General features: G+C 38.6%; 3 protein-coding genes across 5 annotated transcripts; 1 reads left to right on the forward strand and 2 right to left on the reverse strand.

Moving 5' to 3' along the window:
- Positions 1-286: 286 nt before the first annotated feature.
- LOC140941478 (uncharacterized) lies at positions 287-4,151 on the reverse strand. 2 transcript variants are annotated; one of them, XM_073390477.1, is made up of 2 exons: positions 4,034-4,151; positions 287-1,404 (listed from the first exon to the last, which is right to left on the reverse strand). In XM_073390477.1, the coding sequence occupies exons 1-2, from the start codon at positions 4,128-4,130 to the stop codon at positions 488-490; spliced, it is 1,014 nt and encodes a 337-aa protein (XP_073246578.1). In that variant the 5' UTR covers positions 4,131-4,151; the 3' UTR covers positions 287-487. The 2 variants fall into 2 exon arrangements, with proteins under 2 accessions (XP_073246578.1, XP_073246579.1); XM_073390478.1 differs by lacking the exon at positions 4,034-4,151 and adding an exon at positions 2,955-3,056.
- Positions 4,152-6,249: 2,098 nt separating this feature from the next.
- LOC140940324 (small ribosomal subunit protein uS4) lies at positions 6,250-10,274 on the forward strand. The gene is made up of 3 exons (XM_073389261.1): positions 6,250-6,686; positions 9,450-9,627; positions 10,180-10,274. The coding sequence occupies exons 1-2, from the start codon at positions 6,289-6,291 to the stop codon at positions 9,625-9,627; spliced, it is 576 nt and encodes a 191-aa protein (XP_073245362.1). The 5' UTR covers positions 6,250-6,288; the 3' UTR covers positions 10,180-10,274.
- A 2,880-nt stretch (positions 10,275-13,154) lies between these two features.
- Positions 13,155-22,377, reverse strand: LOC140941134 (uncharacterized). 2 transcript variants are annotated; one of them, XM_073390106.1, is made up of 8 exons: positions 22,122-22,377; positions 19,756-19,839; positions 18,769-18,857; positions 18,014-18,196; positions 17,151-17,288; positions 15,436-15,491; positions 14,710-14,846; positions 13,155-13,554 (listed from the first exon to the last, which is right to left on the reverse strand). In XM_073390106.1, exons 1-8 carry the CDS (start codon positions 22,366-22,368, stop codon positions 13,280-13,282), a joined length of 1,209 nt encoding a protein of 402 aa, XP_073246207.1. In that variant the 5' UTR covers positions 22,369-22,377; the 3' UTR covers positions 13,155-13,279. The 2 variants fall into 2 exon arrangements, with proteins under 2 accessions (XP_073246207.1, XP_073246206.1); XM_073390105.1 differs by having other exon boundaries at positions 14,710-14,849.
- Positions 22,378-22,657: the final 280 nt, after the last annotated feature.

Here is a 22,657-nt window from a genome sequence, read left to right on the forward strand (position 1 = left end):
ATCTCAGAGAGGTAATTTCTTACAATAGCGGCAGGATAGCCTCTTTCTATCAGGCGATTTTGGAGATTTTTTATCTTTCCCTCAAATGTGGTTTGAGATCAGAGGAATTAGGCCTTAGAAGCCTGGGTGCTTCTCCTTTAATGAAACTTTTCTTCACGTCTGGTGGGTGACACGAGTAGACGTTCGTGTCCTGGAAGGTTTCTGTTGGTTTGTCAGTGATGTTTCGCACGCCTAGGATTGATTCCTTGTTGAATCTAACCCCTTTCTGGGCTGCCCCTAGCTTCTGCTTTAAAGCAAGGCTAAGTGCGAAGCTATTGATTTTAAAATGATTTTTATTCTCACGCAAAAAAAACTTATTTTATTATAAAGGTTTTGCGCGTCGCCTCCTTTAGAAGGAGTTTTTGGAACTCGGAAATGGCCTTTTTTCCAACACTTTGGCGAGTAACGCCTCAAATCCTATTGCGCAGCAGCAAAGGAAAGACCGTCCCTACTTTCTTTCACATTTACTAAGGGTGTCACTATATTCTGTAATCCATTTTCTTAGAAGTACTAAATTCAACGCACCATCGTCTTTGTAATTTAGTTTCAGTGGGTGAATAAACGCCAGTTGTTTGTCATATACTTCCCAAAAATGCATTGCTTTTCTAACTGGGGCTTCTCCAGCTTTTCCAGGCAGATATATCCCCGAGATATATTCAAAATTCTCCGCCAAGTCAAGCATCCTACATATCGTTGGTACAGCTATTTCCAGAAATGTTCCGTGCTTAAAGAAAACGTACGACAGTGTTCTAAAAGTGTCGGCAAATTTTCCAGGAATATAGTACACATCAGATCGACCACGATGGCAATAAAATGTCCCATTTCCGTTCTTTTGCAAATGATCTATCACGTTTATGTCTGGCTGCCACTCGTCTGGATTAGCTTTATACAATACCTGTAACTCATTATAAGCCTTTTGGCAAGATTTCATCCCCCAAGTGGAATTCCACCAGTACCATCGTTGAGGTAGGCTGTAGTTTTGAAAGCGTATCACCTGTTTTGGGCCCTCCCATATTCGGTCTCTGTTAAGGCCAATCAAATTCCAGTAGTTCAACATTACGTCATCGTTAATTACCAAATATCCCGAGTATCCCGGATATTTTTCCATAGCACGTGACATACACGTGTAAGCAAAGTATCCCTTTTGAATGTAGAGGGCCTCGACTGTGTCGTTCTCCGACTTTCTGGATCCACAAAACATGATTAATGGGAAGGCCTTCTTGTACAGATTGGTTAGGGTTGTGATGCTTGAGTAGCACGGGAAGTTATACACTATAATGAGCACAATATCTGAGAATTCATTCCGAAGACAGTCGCGTTTGACGCCTTTGGGGAACAAGCAGCCTCTAAACATGGAAAGCAAGCCTATAAAATAAGTAAAGAAATTAAAGTTAAAGGATATAGAAAATTTCAGACTGGGTACTTTATATACTGTATACTGTTTATGCTGTAAAAAAAAGATCTGTTTTAGCCTCAAAGACTGATTCAGCCTCTCCAGGAGCCATTTAAGCACAATTTAACCCGAAACAGCCCCATCAAAAGGCTATTCTAACCCACGCTGTGACTTATTTCAGCCAGTGGGTTAAAATCAGCCCCAGGTAATTAAAATCAGACTTTATTGGCCCTGATTAAGTGAGCCAAATTAGATCCTCGTTCCTCCTTATAAGTTTTGAAATTAATTAATTAATTATGGTAAAGGAAGGGGGGGGGGGGGGGGGGGGAAAGCCGGAGGCAAAGGAGAGAGTGCCTGGGAAGGAGGTCAATGGGGATTCGCGCGCATGCGCAAAACGAAGGTAATGCCCTTAATTTACGCACCCGTATTCTCTCATTGTGATCTTTAGTTTGGCCGACTTTTTAGGCTATAAAACTGAACTGCACATCGTCGTCATTTTGATAGCTAAGGTTTCTCAACAAATTCGAAGATGTAACCCTTGTATCATGTAATAGAGCGCTTTCTTTTCTTTTCGCCTTGTTTGCAATGGTCATCCGCGCGTCTTTGATTAATCAAATTCAAAGTTCGATTTTTCATCGTTTGCACAGATCAAATCTTTCTTGGGCGCCCCGATCATAAGACTGAAATAAATAAATAATAAATAAACAAAGCAAGTAAACAAAACATGAAGCAAAACGAATTAGTGTGGTTAATTTTGGAAAATTATCAGATCCTTACCTATTTCATTTCTGATGTCATTAATTAATTTGCTGTTATTACTGAAGGTATTATATAATTCCCGATGTTTCGCGCGATAAAGTTGATTTTTATAGAGAGTGACTCGGGCAGTCTTGTTCAGCGACATAAAATTTCAGTCAACATTTTAGTAACAACCACAGGTACACAGGAGTAACGGGTCAGGGGTTAATTCGATTAACCACAGTTTTCGAAACAATAATCTCGAGTCTACAAATTGTTTACAAATGGCTTGTTCAGGCAACCCCATCCTCGGAGACCCAGAGGCCGTCAGTCGGGTCGGGATAAACGGCGCCGAAAGTTTTCAAGAACGGGCGAGAGAGCCCGTGGGATGCTACTCTTAACAAACCAGTTCCACCATGTCCACGACTCACTGGAATGCTTGTCTCTGATCATGTCAGGTTTTTCTCAATCGGAGGCCAGAATCTATCGCACTGCTTTCGTAGTTTTCTTATACGAGGGAGTTTACCTGTAAACCTGCAGCTAAAGGAGAACTTTAATTCTTCGAGGAGAGTTTTTCAGTGAAAGTGGGGCCCACAAAACAGAATATAAACTATAATTTAGCATGTTAGCAAAACAAAACAAAAGGAAAGGCAAGTTTTTGCAAGATTGCCATTTGTTATGCATACATGGTTCGACTCTATTAATGTTAACGCTATTTGTGAGAAAACATATGAAATTGTTGCGTGTTTAATGATAAATGCATGGGGTTAAATATAAATCCTACCAAACGAGAAATGCACCAACCGAAAAAATCAGACTGTTGATTGATCGAAGGTGTTTTGTAAACACGAGAGCACCTCTAGGTTTGTTCATGCAACGCTGCAAACTTACTCCACCAGTTTAGTGCGATTCTCTTGTGTCACTGTTAGAGGAGAAATATTTAACGACAAACTTACGGACTTGAAAGGGCGAAGAATTTTCTCCTGCACATGCCTGACAAGTTTGCCGAGCGCGGGCGTTTTCACGCGGGCGTTAAAGCGCGGGCGTAAACAGCCACGCAAGATTTCGCGCGCAAATGTATTTTATTCCGACCTAGCCGACCGCCCCTGGGTCTCCAAGGAGGGGCAACCCCCCAGGTCTAATACAATATAAGAGTATTTACGCTTAAAAAATTATTTAACAATTATCCTTCGAGCCCGAATGGGCTGTGAGTCAATAGCCCATGAGGCCGAAGGCCAAATGGGCTATTGACTCAGAGGCCATGAGGGCGAGAGGAATAATTATTTTAGTAAAATCCGACCAGTTGGTCAAAAATATCGAGAATAAAAAAAGTTTAGCCAGATAAAGCTAGACTTTAGTCCCTTTTGCCGCCAAAAATCCCGCGCTTTTTGCTGTTGGTGGGCTATAACATATAGCCTAGTAGTAGCTCAACCAATCAGAACGCAGCATTGATAATAGACCACTAGTTGGATTTTACTAAAAGCGTATAGGCTTTCAATGCTCTAAAAGAGTTGAGACGAACCTTCAACGAATTTTCATTCTAGATGATCATGTAGCTATCACCATTTATAACACTAATTAAACACTGAAAAACTGAAGACCCTGTAAATCTCGGCTGCTTAGGATACACATTGTCGGAAACCGTTTGACTGTATCTGCCGCTGTTCGAAGAAAGGGGCTAGGCAACTTACTTTTCCGTGTTTGTGTTTGTTTTTAATCGTCTTTAAAGTGGACAGCTTAAATAAGTTGACAGATAACGTAGGACATAATTGACTTCTTCGTTTAGCGTCTTATTTGGTATCTCGCTTTCGCCGCACCGAAATAAAATGTAAAATTTAAAAGCTCTAAGATCGTTTCTCTCACCTTGGCCAAAGACAAACGCTAGTAAAACAATGAAGACGATAACCAGACTGCAGACGCTGAGCCATGAAAATCTTCCCCGAAACATAAAACCAAACATTGCTTCCTTGCCCTCTTTCCATTTTTCAGCCACAATTTGGACCCAGGATTCGGTTCAAGGCGTGGGTTATCTGGTGTGAGATTTTTCAGGCGAAAGAATTAAAAGCGTGGGATTTGGGTGAAAACAGGCATTTTTAGCGAGACCTTTCTCAAAGATAGTTAGCAAACTTGAGTTCGCCACCTGCTAGTAAGCCGCAGGTAACAATGAAAGTTTAAGGTTGATTTATTCACTTCCAGATTTGGTCTTTTAAATTGTAATTTACTTTGATTATTAAACAAGGCCAGGCCGTATTTATTACCAGAGAATAAAATAAGCTTGTTTCAAGGTTTATTGGGACATAAATCGATTTTGAAAAGTTACTTCCATGAAAGTGTCAATTAGGGGGTAGTTGTTATGCAAAGCGTGAAGTCAAGGTTCAAGGGACAGAGAGAATGTAAAAAATCCAACTCTCCGTCCATTAAGTCTCTTTGATCATTCACAACATTTCTTTCACAACTTTCTGATTGGTTCAAACCTCCTAGGTTATTTTTCACAACGACCTAACCCCTTGACTTGCTCTGAATGTTTGCTCCCCCTGGGTCCCTTGGCCGAAATTTAAAGTCAAATGTCTTATAAACTTTTAACAGAAGGGATAGGTACAGGTACTGGTATGGGGGCATAGGCAACGCTGTCCGTTACCGGGCGCCGGGACCTGCAGCAAAGTGTTGTGCCGGAAGCTTCGCCCCGAAGTCCAACCCCTTACCCTTTTAGATACCATTTTTGACAGACAAAGGTATGGTCCCTTCCGTTTACCTTCTATTGATAAATTGTACCCCTTTCAAAAACCTAGCTTAGAACTTTACATTCCTTTTAACTTCTGTAAATTCACAGTCTCCAGTTTTGGAGAATGTGCAGCTGGCTTTAGCCAAGAGAGGATAGCTGTAGCCTGTAGGGAAGGGAAACGGAGTAAAGCGCAACCGAGTTGGAAAGCTGCCAGATGAATGGAACGGCACCTTGAACCGCCTAGGGTGCTAAAACCTAAAATGACTGATTAGGATAAGGATTTATGACAATACTTTAAAAAACTCCATGAGAAGAAAGTGTTCGAAAGTTATTTTTATTACTATTAATTTTGCAGTGCCAGTTGTATAAGTTGTTGTTGTTGAATTGGTACCTATTAGGGGTGGAAATGAATTTGGAACACGCCCGTAAAACAAGATTCTCGTACATTTTAGGGGTGTTCTTGAAATTTTTCCCACGAGCACCCCTGTCACTTTTATAGGGGAGTACGTTTTCTCCTGGCGGGCCGCCAAATTTTGTGGCTTTGCTGCTGGATCGCGCTTCTCTTTCTCTCCCCGAACTTGCAATGGCTAAAATTCTTTGAATGTACAAGGAAGCACTCACATCTTTGAGAATAGTCCTTATATAGAGGGGGCTCATCTGGCATATTTTAGCCTAACAGGTTCTTAAAATTCAGGCTCTAAGTCACGGGGTTTTACTGTACCACTAAGATCCACCACTGCAATAACTCTGATAACTGGTAACCCAAAAACTTAAGCCCGTTTTACGGACACCCTCAGTCATCATTACAGACAGCTTGCTTTGTTCCCGGGAAAAAAGCTCTTAAATTTTTAGGCTAAGTTAAAATGGACAATTTCTACGGTCCCCTCAGTGTCCGTTTATATATGACATCATATTTGAATTGGGAAAAAATGGGGGGAGGGAGGGGCGTTACAAGAAAGGAAAGGGGTATCCCGCTATGTTGCCCCAGCCCTGATTACAGGAGATTTGTAAACCTGGTGTATGAATACACTTATCAACGGAATGAGACTGTTTTTTTTCCCTGACTGAATTCGACAGACTTTGTTTTTCAAAAGGTTCCAGAAGCGATTCAAAGCAAAATCGTATATTTCTACAGTGTAATTAACGAACTCCGCAGTCGAGATGTTCACTCCATGAGAAATAAAATACTAAGGTCTTGTTTGATGACGGCACAAATGACCAGATTTTGAATACCGCCCATGATGCTTAGCGATCGTAGTCCCCACACCAGCTGTGCGACTTTGGAGTTCTTCCCTTAGAGGGGGGTAAGGGCAATGCGTCATTGCTGTTCCACGTGGTGAAATGCTTTGCGGCCGCTCTTCTCTGTCCTTTTCATCGCCATTTTTTCTTCAGCAAGATGCCGAAGATAGTGTGTAGTAAAACCTACACAACTCCACGGCGTCCCTTTGAGAAGGAGCGCCTGAATCAAGAGTTAAAGATTATAGGAGAGTATGGACTTCGCAACAAACGTGAAGTTTGGCGTGTAAAGTACACCCTGGCGAAGATTCGTAAGGCTGCCCGTGAGTTACTAACTCTGGAGGAGAAAGACCCTCGAAGGTTGTTCGAAGGCAACGCTCTTTTGCGTCGTCTCGTTCGTATTGGCGTGCTTGATGAGAGCCGAATGAAGCTTGATTACGTTTTGGGCTTGAGGATTGAAGATTTCTTGGAGAGACGCCTTCAGACACAAGTATTTAAGCTTGGTTTGGCTAAGAGCATTCACCATGCTCGAGTGTTGATCCGGCAAAGGCACATACGGTGAGCGTTTGATCTAAATTTTATTCCCTGTTCATGCCAGTCTTAGATTTAAAATGGAATGTGATAAACGAGAGATGTATGTAGATGGACTTACAGTGATGTGCACTGTTGGCATGATTACTGTAAGCTCACTTGATCTGTTATCAGACAACACACTGTCACCACATTGAAACGCTGTCAGTGTACTGATTGGAGATCATTTAGCGTAGCAACTGTCTTTTCACTGCCTTTATCTAAACTGCAGAATACCCTGCCACTTCACTATTTAGAAAAGGAAATCTCCTTCATGTTGACCTTTTTCTCCAAAGTGTTCCACACATGTAAAAAAGTAGCCTGTAAGCAAGCTCTCCATTTGGGGGATATTGTGAAAAGTAGATGTGTGAGAGGCATGCAAAGGGTGACATGAAAGCGGGGTGTGTGGAGGAGAGAAAGGCTTTCCTCAGCCCGTTGCGGCTTCGCCGCTTGCTCGCTCGCTCTTGCGTGGCTGGCTTCGCTTGCCCAAATAGGAGAGCTTGCTCGCAGGCTAGTAAAACAGGGGCCTGGAGTGGCAGGAGATAACTAAGTAACATCAAGGTTTTTGGGACACTTTGATGTGATTTAAGTTTATTTTGTTAACCAGTTCCAGGGCTGTCATTAATCTGGGAGAAATTTGATTGTTGGATTTATTGGCATTTCAATATCTGGCAGCCTCATAGCTTCGCCATCTACTAAATAGAAAAATTAGTAAGAGCCTTAATGTTTACTGACAGCGTTGCCCTGTCAATAAGCAAATATATGGGTACTAAAACTGGCCAGTTTTCCTCTTTCTTAAGAGTTCTTTCATTACACAAAAAATATTATATCCTAATACATGAGCAAGTGGTACTTAGTGTCTCCTATGGTCTGTGGGAATTATTACTCTCCACTCTTACAGTGCAGATTATACTCCCTAAGATCTGAAACAATGTCACAGTTGTGACCTCACACAGGAAAACCTCAGAAACTGTTTTAATGTTTTCGATATCCATTTAACATTTTTGATATCCGTCTTCCTCCCGCTTCTCAGTAGCCTGTTTTACCTGTTAACAGATTGCTGTGGTGTATGTTTTCCTGTGTGAGGTCACAGTTGTATACACAACTTGAGCAGTTGGGAAAAGGACGACTGAAAAAAACTCATTCTGAATTGATTTTAGGCTTTCATTTTCCAACTGCTTGTTGCATGTGAAATATATGAAATTTCTTGTATTTACTTTCATAGATCATACTAATGTTACCAGTCAACAAAATGTAGACCTCTTTTCGCGACATTATTAGTAATTTTGAGATCTTTGATCAATTCCTGATAACACCAGCCAAACTCCTTGGTGTATAAAAGGCGGAGTCATGTGCTTCTAAAGAGTGGAAATAAAACTGCGCTAAAGGCATTGTGCCTTTATTTTTATTTTCAAATAATGTAGGGTAGAAGCAAATGTCAGCAATGCTAAATTTTCTGGCCATTTCCTGCCAGGTTCTTGGTGAACATTATGGTCAGGACACATTAGGCAACATATCACTGCAACAAATCACTCCTTGTGTACGGGTCGGTTGACATGTTGCCCAACATGTTGAAGCGATAGATCACTTCATGTGTACTGAAGAATTTTGGTGAAAATGTCTGTCGTAGCAACAGAAAATTGTTGCTGCCACAAAGATTTTCACAAAAATTCTTTACTACACACAAAGCAATTTGTCGCCGCAACGTGTGATCCAAAAAGGGTCTCTCGTGGAGCTGAATTTGTACTGTCTTGGTGAATATTTTTGTCAACATCAGATGGACTTCGGACAGAAACTTACTTTTTTGTGATTGGAAAACGGATGTCCTTTCCAGAACATAAGCAATTTCTGGTTTGACCAGTGGACACTGTTATTCTGGGGAATAATCAACTAACTGTGTAGTACAAGATACAAGCCCTAGGATTTCCAAATCCCATGGATAACAATTTTTCTGTTCCGTGCCCAGAGATCATGGGAAACCTTCTGTAACAATTTTTTGGTTTGGTGAAAATTCATGTACAGAAACATGTTGTTAAACATACTTAAAAATTTAAGAACATCTGTGTGTACTAGTATTTAGTAAAAACTTCAATGTCTATTGAAATGTCAGAAGAAGGCCAATTTAAGTATTAAATGTGTGTGCACTTTATAAGTGTCAAAAACTCCAGACTCCTTTTCGATCCAACTGAAGAAGTATACTCAATTGAAATGTTTGCTACAGATCTTGTCTTTTCATAAAGAGATTAGGGCCTTCTCATCAGTTTCAACAGTGATATTGTTACTAAAAAACCACCTTCTAAATCTTTTTAAACTTTTGGAGTTATATTTTTTATCTTGGCACTGGAAGCCATAACAATTGCTGTTGTTAGCTGTAAAACATCTTTCATGCGTGAGTTATTGGTAACGTGCAATGCACTTTGGGAACAATTCAAGATGGTGGACGATAGAAAAACGGTATCGTTTTTTAAAATTTCGTATATACACAAGCTGAGGCATAAAGAATTGCTCTACTGGTAAGAATCCGTGTGGAAAAATAGACAGTATATTTGTGTATTTGATCCCTTAGTCTAAATATATCAGGATATGTCACTGAGAAACTATTTTTTGGTTCCGTTATTTTAAGTTCACGGTAATGACACGGTACCGGAAACGATAGTCGATAGGGCTTGAAGATAGTAAATGATACATGTAATTGACGTTTCTATAATAACTCAAGAGGAGTTTTTTGTTCTTTTTCTTTTTACCATTCAGTGTTCGCAAACAGCTAGTGAATGTACCATCATACATTGTACGTCTGGACTCTCAGAAGCACATTGACTTCTCCCTGAATTCACCTTATGGTGGAGGGCGTCCTGGCCGTGTCAAGAGAAAGAATATGAGGAAGGGCCAGGGAGGTGGTTCTGATGGTGAGGAAGAGGATGAAGATTAGGTGAGTGAATGACCTCATGTTCATACAATGGTACACAGTCTCTAATCTCTCCAATATAATTATGTCCCCCCCCCCCCCCCCCCCCCGTTCCTTTTTGGATGATCAAAGCCCCCCTCTCTAATGGGCATTTCCGAGTTTTCCCAAGCCTCTGTTCTAAAGCAAGGATAAGTGTGAAGCTATGGAATAAGATATGCGAATGACACAAAAGTTAAATACTGTGTTCTACGTGTAGCAGCCCCTGGAGAGCCCTGGCACCTTACTCTTGGGCAGCTTGCCCTATGCTTTAATCTTGGGCCACTTGAGGTTTACCGAAAAAAAATTGTCAATGAAACATGCCAAAAAATTTGTTAATTGTAGAACATGTTAACATGAACATTTGTCAATAACTTGTACTATTCCAGTGGAATGTTTCAAAATACCTATTATACTGGAGAGTGTTGTGCATACATTCAATCTTTTCATTAAACATCTCTATAGTAGCCTTCAATCTTCCAAAGCAATTGCAGTTACTGTGTACTTAATGATTCTTTTTTTTTTCTTTATGCTTTCCAGTTTATTGATGTGAAATGCTAGTCAGAAGATCTGGTGAAACCTCTTCAAGCAAAATGTAATACTGCTGAATAATAAAACAGCTTATTCCAATTTTATTGCTTTGTCTTCTGTTTTATGACTTGGTTTTCAATCAGGGGCCATTTGCACAAAGCTTAACCCTTTACACCGTAAGATCAAAATGTAATGTGAATTCTCATTTGTTGCCCCTATTCATTTCCTACAGAAGTAGTGGGGAGAAGTTGATAAAATATCAAGCAAAATTAATTCATCTTGTGTGATCATGTCCATAATTTTCATGACCACTCTGTTTTACAAAGCATTGATATTAGATGGAGAAACTTGATGCTGATCACTCTTAGGGCTTAGTGGGTTAAAGGGGCTGTGTCACAAATGGCTCATTCATTTTGTTTATTGATGCCAGTTATGCGTCATATTTGCTACGAAACTTGGCAAATTACTTTTGAACGGCAAAATGATTGCTTTATCATATCAAACAAATATGCCTCCTAAACATAATATCAAACATTACAAACAATGAAAATGAACTTTAGAGTGGTTTTCGTTTGAGTGTCGTAAAACCAAAACCAAAGTAATTACTCTGGCCAATCACATAGGACACAGACAATACATTGAACCAATCAAAACTCGAAGAAATTACATGTGGCTGACGCAAAGCGCGGGAAAATGCATGCGAGCGCGTCACAATTGGCTTTGGTTTTACTTCTGATTGGATGAAAAGGTGGCGCGAATCTTTTAAGCCAATCGCATCGTGTAGAAAGTGCAAAACCAATTACTTTTCGACACTCAAATGAAAACCGCTCTAAATGCTCATCCGTACTTCATTTTGTATTTGTCGTGTCATTTATAATCATGTTTCACTCAATTTGGTGGCAGTCCCCACTCTTTGAATTTGGATAAAATTCGTGGCACAGTTCCTTTAACTTTTGAAATTACAGGTAAGCTTTTGCATGAAAACATGATACCATCACACGTGAAAATAACTTGTTATCTTCATGTGGAAAAGACCACTATTGCTATGGCTCCATAATAAATTGCACCTTTCGCAGCAAAAAAATATTAGTGTTGGGAACCAGCCGAGATTCCATAATCGATCATCAGAAATAATCACTTTGACTTGAGCATTGATTGTGATACATAGATTTTGCCAGAGCTAAAAGTGAAGATCCCGTTTATGCATTTTAAATTTACACTGGACTAACTTGGAATCCAGAAATCTGAACTTAACTTTAGAGGAGCACCATTTGACTGACAAACAGGCCCCCACACTAGCAAGAAAGTTTGACATTTCTCATTGATTTCTCTGTGGTGCAAATGGACAGACATATGGTCACGTGATTACCAAAATTGTTCGGATGGATTGGTAACCAAATTTTCTTAGGTATAGGGCTCTGCTCCCGTGCACGTGGAGCTCCGCTATAATAAAAATGGAAAAATCTCCTCATAAGAACTCCATTTGTTTTCACCTATTTGCAATCAAGGGAAAAAAAACTTCAAATCTTTTTGACTGGGGACAGTCATTTTGTGCAGTGTTTAACATGACAAAAACTTGCACATTGTCTCTGAATAGGGTCACTGATGGATATAGCCTCAAAAAATAAAGACAACTCAAATGTTTTAATTTTTTTATTTGTTAGCTATACTTCTTTTTGCAATTATGAGTGACTGAACATTTTATTGTGTTACCACTCGAGATTTTCCATCCGTGATGAATGTCATTATAATCCGTGACCTTTGGCCTAAACTGTATTTTGGTTTTCTATGGAGTGACGGTGTGAAACCTCCCCTTTGGGACACTAGTGAGCTTACCCAAAAGGATGACAGATGAACGAAGACAGCAAACCTAAATGTGAAAGCAAGGCAATAAATGTTTGAAATGAGTTTTTGCCAATCTTTGCCTTCCTTTAAACAGATCTTTTTGTAAAAGACCAGCACAACAAAATCTGCAAGTAATAGCCCTGTCATGTTTTTCACACAAAAACCTTTGCCGTCTTGTCAGCTGTTCTGTTGCGTAAGCTCACTACCGGGGACATCTCCATTCCACAGGACAACATAATCTTGTGTATTGAAGGGATGCTCCTGGGGAAATGGATTAGCATGAATCTTGACTGTGAAAGGTTTGAACCCAGGAGTCATTTAATAAGTACTGGCAGGCTGAGTATGACAGTCATACTCAACCTACTTGTGAAATGAATCTTGACATTAGACATCATCACTGATGTCTAGTGTTCAGCCCAATAAATCTTTTTTGACAACAAATATTAGTACAGTCGACTCCCGGTAGACTACGAGTAGTCCCCCATTTTTCCTCAGGGATAGTACAGCGTGCGAAATGCAAGCGCACGTGAAAATCACCCCACGTGTGTTGCCTTTTCTTGCCTGGGGTGATTTTCACGCGCGTTCATGACTTACGCTCGCTCTCCTATCCCTGAGGAAACATGGGGGACTACTCGTAGTCTAACTCCTGGAAACTCAAACCCTCTATAACTCGAAGGAGACTCTGCTCGCAGGGTAACCTCCCACTAACTAGAAGTAATTTTCATTTCCCTTCAGAACATTTTCTATATAATTTTACCCTCGATAACTTGAACTCCCGATAACTCGAACTTTTTTCTGTTTCCCTTGAAGGTTTGAATTATCAGGAGTTGACTGTAGCTATGTATGGTGTGGGTTTCATGTAATTGGTTCCCAGTAGTACTGAAGGGGTGTCCCCTAAATGTAGGCTCCATTGTATGCACATGTATTCAGCTGTTATTCTAAAACATTCTATGATTTCCTGGAATCCTCTCAGACAGTGTTGTGTTGTAGTTGTCTACTCAGCTGCTAAGAAGTTCCAAAGGTAATGACCCCACAAAGTACAACCCGCTTATAGTGACATTTAAAACTGACACAAGCTAATAAATTTTGTGATTTTCTGATAGTGGTGACCCCTGAATTGAAATAATAATGCTCCTTTTACATTGTTATCACTAATGAGGTCAATAAAAGGAACTCAGGAATGAAAGACTCCAAATAAATTAAATAATTCATGTATAGTTGTTTGACCTAAAAAAATATGGTTGGATGGAAGAGGAAGGAAATATTAGGACGTTAAAATAAATCGTAACTTTTGTAACGTCTTGTGAACATCATCTTCAGTTACTTGATGATGAAGTACAAGTCTTAGGCGAGTTTTGTCATAAGCTAACATTCTAACTGCCACTCTTGTTTCCACAGGTTCAATGTCTGTAATGTCCAGCATTCTTTTCACAAGTTCATCCCCTGACACTCTTGGGTGGTTAATATTGAAATAAACCATATTGCTTTCCACACTTTGTAAATCTATTTCCAGGCCAAGATCTTTCATTTCATAAATACCTGTTGATGAAGGCAAATTATAGAGTTATATAAATTTAATAACCGAGGGTCGAAAGTTAGTTTCCTCACAAGAAAGTCTGAAAGAGTATTCTTTCTCATTACCATCACAAAAAGTAACCACTAGACTGCTAGGTTCTGCATGGTCAAGAGACCTGTGGAATGACTTTTGCTGTTTGAGATTAAACAGAAATGGAAGCAGCATGTCCGTGCAGTTAGGACAATGGAGTTCAAGTCCCGCCCTGACTGCTAGCTGGATTTGTTTTCGGTATAGTCCCAAGTTCAAATCCTCGACTTAATGCTTGTAAATAGCACACTGCAGTACGCCTCCGGCCAGCTGGGATTCTTAACCTGTTAATGTTTGATTTAATCTATTTGTTTCAAGAATTTGCTCAGCCCCACAAGCATTAGTGCTATAAATAATGCTGAGGGTAATTAAATAACAAAAATTTATTTTTTTATTTGAGAATTGAGCTTTATCCTATAGAGTGATTATGGACCAGGACCCAGTTGTTTGAAAGTCAGTTAGCGTTAACATTTAACCAGGGGTTATTAATTAATCCTGCATGGTTTTTTCTTTTATTCAAAAGCATTTTCTTTGGATAACTTTTATCTATTCTCTTTATAGAACACCTATTTCTCAATTATAGACAAAAAGAATTCAGCTCTATTATTTGGTTTTTAAGTTTCCATATCTGAATGATAAGGTACACATCATTATAAAGTTATAACAATGATGCAAGGTTGTAGCATTATAAGGTAGGCATCTCAGTAGACTGTTAGACTGCATGCATGAGATGTCTATCTTATAAATGCTATTAAAATATCATTAGTTAAAAAATATATTTTAAATCTCAATAGAAGGTTCTAGGTTTTTTGATTCCAGTTTTCTTAGGTGTAAAAATTTTCTCAGTTCATTTTATTTTTTAATATTAGTTTTTGTCATTTTTAGTTCTGTAATTTAGCAATTTTATTTTTTATGTGCATATGTATATGTGCCCTTACCTATTGATAACCACATTATGTGATATAGATCTTCTGTGAAAAGAACTTTCTTATCATATTATTATTATTAATTCAAATTTCACTTTAACCGTGGGTTTTCTTAACAAAACTTTGAACATTACACGGCACAGGGACTCTGTTATATCCACGCACCTTTTGCTAGAATCTGTGCATTAGCATGGTCCTCATGTAATTTAGGAGCTATGTGGTCCAATGCATAAATTCCTGCTGCTGCTAATACCCCAGCCTGTCGCATGCCACCTCCAAGAACCTTCCGGTGTCGCCAACACCTGCTTGAAGAGGGTGTGGAAAGCAACAGAGTGAAAATTGTGAGGTTAAAACCTCCTGGGGAAACTGCCATGGCCTAATATAAAATAAGTATGTTCTGCTGTGAAGGGTGTGGTTTTCAAGCAACTTAGTCTGGGATTGGGTATAGAAATCAGAGAGTCTGGGGGTAGAATAGGGTATCATTTTCCAGGAAAATGATCAGTTGGTTGAAGATTTTAGATTTAGATTTTTTACTAGGGAAGCTGGTAATTTATTACTCTCAAAAAAATTAAATTGGCAAAATGTATTTTAATTTAACCAGAAGTCAGTTTAATAGCAAAGAAAGCGTTGATGACTTCAGTTATTTCTGGAAAATAGCGACTCTAGGATAGGGTGAGATTTTAGGAGTCTGGTATAGGGGTCGATCCCTGGCAGCACCCAGGGATACCCCAGGGTTAAGACCAATGAACTTCATATCAAAACATACACTGGTACAAACACTCGATGGGAAGTGAAAAGGGAAGGGAAATCCACACTCGTGTAAAGACAACAAAATCCTACAATGAAACGGTCTTTAAAACAATATAATGGAGAGATGTTCAGACATCTGACCTTGATATGAACTCTTTGTCTCCAGCAACTATTGATCCTACCGGGGCACCAAGAGCCTAAAAACATTTGATTTGTCAGAATGACACATTCTAATAGATAGAAATGAAAGTTGCATAAACGTTCTGCACATATCTTAAAAATTGTTAAGACGGAATCCATTAGGAAATTGAGTAATTTCCATTTTCAGTGGACAAAAAATCTTGTACCAGAATAATTTAGGCAATATCGCATTCTTTTTTACATCTTTCAAGGGCTATAGATATAATTAGTTATCTGTAATAACACCAAAGACTATTTCTCATCATGGGAACCCAAGAAAATAAATGTCAGATTTCACAAGAATTGTGAAAGCACAGGTAAAATTCCGACAATTTCATGTGTAAGGTGTCATTTTGTGAAATTTGACATTTTTTTCTTGGGCTCTAATAAGAAATGTCTTTGGTGTTATTACAGATAACTAATTACATCTATAACCCTTGAAAAATGTAAAAAGGAATGCGATGATGCGGCTTAAAATATTCTGGTAAAAAGTTTTTGTCCACTGAAAAATATGAAAATTACTCAATTTCCTAATGGATAATTTCCGTCATCTTAAGATACACTTTTTCTAACAATTGGTACAGAAAGGCAAATGTTAAGCTAACAGGTTTGTTGTGTATAGTCATATCAAAGCAACCTTAATTTCCAAGATGTAAAGCTACTAACTGAACCACATTATTCTCTACAAGCTGTTTTCCTGAGCTAAGAGGCAGTCCAGTCTTGTGTGTAACATTCTTTTGTTTATACCGTTTATAATGAAATTAAAGGGGGTTTGATAATTATAGCTTTAGCAAGGCTAAAAGCGAAGCCCTCGTTAATAAACTTATAGTATACTCAAACAAAAAATAAAATAGTTTAATGATAAATGGCGACAATAATGAGAACGGCATAAAAAATCAATAGGTTTAATTACCAAAAGAAAAACAACTTTGCACATACAGCATACTTTTTTTGTACACATCCTTATTGCCACTGTTTTGTGCAACACGTCTACAATGTGAAACTTCCAGAAATATGATACATGTTTTATTTAGAAAATGTTGGATGCGTTCCTGTTTGCTTTTTTTCACTGCCCCATTCTCCGTCCAACAAAAACTCCTTTGTTCTTCTTTATCTCATGCTATTGCTCTTTCTCTGTTAACCATGTCAGTGTAGATGTTACAAGTCAAATTTGATTTCAGTTTAAAATTACTTAACCTAGGTCAATTATCAATTTCCTTTGTCTCCTAGGGTTGGGAGACAAAAGAAACTGAGAATCAACCTGCGTTAAATCAAACTTAACCTAAAATTAAATTTGACCTGTAACATAGACATTAAAATTTAGTTGAAAAAAAGACTAGGCTTTGCTGTTGTCTCAAAAAGTCCGGGTGGCCACGTGATTTACTGCCAAAAATGAAAGGGTGCTTGAAATGAGAATTTCACCCTCCCTTACATGAAGGGGTAGACAAGTGCGGATGGGCAGACTATTTTCTCAGAACCAAAATGTCTGCGGCCTCAGTGGATAACACCCTCCTCGAGCTGCTTAATTCTTCATATCCTACTCAGCCTCATTCATTAATTGCTAAATAATAATATAATAATAATAATAATACTTGTTACTACCCATGGTGCTCTGCTGCGCAAGCGTTGCGCACGCAATAGCTCCACTATAATAGTGATACATGTAACACCATTACCTTTGAAAGACAAAAGGTAACTGAATCAACATGCTGGGTGACCTGTGCAACAGGGACACCAAGAGCAGTGGCAGCATTGAATAGTCTTGCTCCATCCATATGCACCCTCAATCCAAGTTTGACAGCTAACTCTTTAACCTGAAGAATATAATAACTAGATGTTAATTTATAATCGATGCACCACAGGTGCTCTGCACTTCATCTCTAGCAATGGTGGTAACATCAAACCTGTGAATAAGCTTCATGAATAATTAGGGCTACGAGACGTAGAAAATTAGAATCAACCTAAGTTAAATAATTTTAACCTGAATTTAATTTTGAGCTGTAACAAATACATTCGAGAGAGATTCTCTCCCCAGCTCATCTTTGTGGTTGATAACTCTTGTTGGTGTATACTGTTACATCTTAAAGGGGACGTGTCACAAAATGTATCACAGTTCAAACAGTCGGGACTGCCAAGAATTAATTGACCGAAACATCAAAATAACTGCTCAAACCATTCAAACAAGGTGTAAATAACACAGTCCAGACAAAAGAAGGTATGGATGGGCAAGAATGAAACAGATTTCAATGGTGGTTTTTGAAAACTTGTTAGCCTATGTGCAGTTTTCCAAAGTTCATGTTTTCTGTCTTTAACATTTGATATACTCAGTGTAACGTTTAGGAGAAATATTTGTTTGACATGAAGCAGGGATCAATCTTGTCCTTTGCAAGTAATTTCTTTGCTAAAGATTAAAGTTCTGTTGCAAATAAGGACATGTTATTGGCAATATTAACAAAACGAACTAGACAGCTATAACGATAGTACAGCACCTTTAATTGACAGGCCCACTGAGAGGCAATAAGGTTCCTAAAAAATTTACCCTTTGAAGATATTCTAATGACAACACTCTGCCACCAGTTCCATTATGTGTTTGTTCAACACATATTAAGCGACTGATTGGTTGATGAGCATCCTCTCTTGATCTGACTTTGCTTTCTATCTCTAATAAGTCTAACGTCCCATCAGGATTGGTGTGCACCTGGCGAGGGTGTACTCCAGCAATCTGTGAAATAATAAACCAATAACATTATTAATAATAATTAGTTAAATAGTTGATTACCGGGTAAATGACAAAATTTTTATTATTTGATATTCAGTATCATATATTATTTATGAATGAATGAATGAAAACTTTATTTAAACACAGTTAAAAACATCAGTCTAACATAGAAAATTAATTAAAAATTCTCAAAAACTGTTTTACATATTATTTATCTTTTACGATTGAGCAAAAATGCAAAGCTGGCTAATGTCTTGTTATAATGAGTACTAGCACTGCTCAATTTTGAGATCAAGATTTACACTATGTCCAGTTATACAGGATATTACTAGGCCGTGCGTAGATACAAAATTTCTCTTCAAGTTTTGAAAAATATTTCACGAGTGAGTGAAGTTCTATTTAATAGTATAAACAACAATAAAGTAACCAATATATATATATTTTTTATTCACCGAGACATTTATTACTCTAATTACAAAGAACTAATTAAAAAGAAACTAATTACAATATTCTAGACAACTGCAATAACAGCCATACTTACAAGTAACCAATATGATATAATAAAACAGAATAACCTGTGCAACGCCACCTTGTTCCCAAATAGTAATGTGAGCAATGTCACCAACAAATAGTTCATCTCCTCTACCAAAACAGTGAGCCATCACTGACAGAAACAAAAATAATAATGAAGATTTGCAGAATTTCTACTAAATCTCCTTATGACCATGATGGTATGTTGAGTCACTCCAGTTTGGGCATGCAAATGGCGATTTGATTAAACAAGGACTGGAAAAATTCTCCTTAAGGCTGGGCTTCATTATATCAGGGTCCAGCCATAAATTTCTCTAGCATCCTTCGCTGAGACAAGATAATATGTTCTTATTCAGGGTTGCCACTCATCAAAAAGGTAAAAATTGCCTGACTTTCCCCTGACTTTTCACTGACCTTTTACATGTATTAATGAGAAACAATCCATGTTTACATTCACTTTAGCTTTTTTGCAAGTCATCAATAGTTTTCTCTTCATTTTCAACCTCTTTCCGCAAAGAAGGAATTTAAAAGAAAGCATTCACAATGAAAACCACTGACTGGCCACAACTACTACATGTGTCAGACGTAGAGTGTCAAATTGATCGCTTTGTTTGCTTTGCAGCATACGTTTTGTCTTTTCCGAAAGAAAATGCATTTCAAAATCTTGAATCAACTTATGAACTATAAACCTGAAAACAGAAATCCCTGTCTTTTCACTGACTTTGACAATATCAAAGATTTTCCCTGACTTTTTAAAAAATTTCCTGACTTTTCCCTGATGGTGGCAACCCTGTTTTTTAAATCGTTTTATATCAGTGAGGGTTTCGCTGATTGGTGAATGAGTTGACCAAGAGTGCATGTAACCTGGTAATAAAATTAATCTTGATTTTCTCATGGCTGGGCTAAACTTTTCTGGTATGTAAAGAGCAACTTTTGAAGGTACCATTAATAATCTAATATTTGGAAACTGCCTTTGAAATATTCTGTCATACACTAACAGGTTTAGAAAAAGTTTATTCTAGAATACTGACCTGACACTAAATTTCCCATTGTCCCACTCGTTACAAAGAGGGCTGCTTCTTTTCCAGTTAACTCTGCTGCTTTAGCTTGCAAAGCTATAATGAGTATAAAAGTATAAGCACAGAATTCTATTATGTGCACAATTAACAGAATCAAGAGGGAACTGATCGCTGGATCTGAAAAAACATTTCTCAATGCAATAAAAAGTTATGGGACAGCTGGATTAACTAACTGACAATTAATTTGAATAAACTACTAGATTTAGCCTAAATTGTTCAACAGCAAGTAATCAATTTAGTGTTAAAATATAATCTGTTTCCCAACAACATACGATTAGTTTGTGATTTACAAGTACACAAATTGATGTGACTTAAATAATCAGCATGTCACGAGCGTGGGACAAAGAAAAAATCTGAGTCCCTGACAGGACTCGAACCTATGACCTCCCAAACACTGGACCAGCACTCTATCCTCTTGAGCTACGGAGAACTCATGGAGACAGAGACCATATATATACTAGGTTCATATAATTTTGACATGTGTCCTGCATACTGCTAGGATCAGCAATGTCGATGTCGCACTGTGTGGTGAAAGAAATGAAAGAAGGTAAATTTTAAGCTTGGTGAAACAAACGTGAAAATGAAATAATCAGCATGTCACGAGCACGGGACAAAGAAAAAATAATAAATTCATATTAATGAGATTAATATTCACTATAAAAGTCAGTGTAGGGACTTAAGCCCCATTTACAGGATAGGTGATGGTAGGCTGGTAACACTCCTAAAAAGGCAAATAGTGGTCAACATTTTTGGGCAACAGATTGGGTGTAAGTAGTTAATTTCTAGTGGAATAATTCAATGAAAACATCAGTGGAACAACAGTCTCAAAAGTAAAGGAATTGATTCTACTGCAACAAATTTTTCATGGTCCTTCATTATTTTGCAAAAGTGCAGCTGTAAAATTGTCAATTGTTTTACACAGTTTCGTGGAACTGTGTAAAACAATTGATAATTTTACAAACTCTGCCTACTCTGAGCAAGAAAGTGTTGAAGAAGATATAGTGCATGTCCTTACTGATGACAAATAACAACTCGTCCTCATCAGCTGTCAATGCAAGGTGTTTCTCTGTGCATTGTTATCTTGATTTATTGAAAAAAAAGTACTTAAGACTTAACCTAAGCTTTCTACTAAAAGAACTAATTCCTCAATTGTCTTGTGGTTCCTGTCACGATGAGCTATCTAATTGCACAGTCGCTTGTAACCTATCAGTATGTGCGAAGTGTGGGGCTCAGAAGGCTCTATTGTTTTTCAACTAATCGGACAACAGTCAAGATTCTCAACTATGGGCAGACAAAGCAAGTAAATCAAAATGTATCAACAAGGTCTGGAAGGGGGGATGCTTATCCTTCATTCCAGCTCTTTTTTCAGGAAAATCTCTTATCCTGCACTTTTTTCATTGCTTTTCTAAATCCTGCTTTTTGTTTCCAAAACATTAAAGTCAAAAAAATACTAAATTGCTACAAAAGCTAATAAATGTGAGATGCAAATTGACCCCTTTGATTGTTTATTTTGAACTTATGCATACCAGTATTTTAAGACCATTGCAAAAACAAAACAGCCTTTCATACTGCAGTATGCTGCAGCAGGGTGGGGGAAGAGGAATAAAACGAGAAGGAGACACCACACCCGGGGGTGGGGGGGTACTTTAGGACTTTTTGGGTGGGGATGTGCCACTGGGACCCTGTAACCCTTAGCCTATACCAGAGCTAATTCGAGTGAATTTTGCTACCCTATACTAGAGTAGCTGTTTTCCAGAAACAACTGAGGTCACTAGCACAGTCCAGCCAAGACAAAACCGATTTGATTTTTTATATTCTTGAGCGGCAATTCCCGGTTTCCCTAGTCTAGCCTAAAATCTTCAGCCAATGTTATATACCCTATCCCAGGGTAAACTGCTTGAAAACCATACCCTTCACAGTCGCACATACCTATATAGCCCATATATGGCAGTACCTCCCCCCCCACCCCTGGGCACCACACTGAACCCTTGCCTGTCTGTTTTCGAATTCCCAAATTTTGATGAATCCCGCTTCCCGGGTAGCAGTCAGATCCTGTTGCCCGTCAAGACATTTTGTGTTTTCCCGAATCCCGCACCGTATTTTAGTCAAATCTCGGATCCTGAAAATACCTTCCAGACCCTATAACAAGCGTCTCTTTTCCCCTCGCCTTCAGAACAAAAAGGGAAGAAAAGGGCCGCCTGATCGCAGGTTATGTATTCTAATGAGTTTAAAACGAAGGAACGTAAAATTTAAACCAAGGATAAAACTGAACCACAACATGTTAATACCGCAAATATGCTAGTAAAACAAATTCTAACCATTGACGGTTGGATCGTCTCCATAAACATCGTCACCAACTTCAGCAGCCGCCATTGCAGCTCTCATTTCTTCAGTGGGCACAGTAACAGTGTCGCTTCTCAAATCGATCACACGACCCTCTATTTTCTTATCATCGAAAACTCCTCCACTCGTGTACAAGCTGGAAAAGTATCTTAGCCTCGAAACTGCAGATACTTTAGGGAATAATTGTAAAGCAAGTTTTTTCCCGCTCAAAAGGGACAACATGGTGGGCCAGCTGTCCTTAGAATCTGTCACGCAACCACAGGCCAACCAGGCATCGTGATGTCACACGCGGCAAGTGATCCCATCCATCGACTGTTCCAGGCGTTCAGATAGTAGAGTGCGGGAGAAAAATTCACGAAGAAAAAAAAAGAAAACGCGGAATTTTGCACCTTTTAATCCCAAATGTTGAGCCAATAGCGTACGTTTTTAGTGTCATGTTCACCCCCGGCTTTTTATAATCGCGGGTATCAGTCTCAGCAACAAACCGTCTGTTCCATTTGATTTTTAACCG

The sequence above is a fragment of the Porites lutea genome, chromosome 6 (assembly GCF_958299795.1).
Source record: "Porites lutea chromosome 6, jaPorLute2.1, whole genome shotgun sequence".
NCBI classification, from domain to species: Eukaryota; Metazoa; Cnidaria; class Anthozoa; order Scleractinia; family Poritidae; genus Porites; species Porites lutea.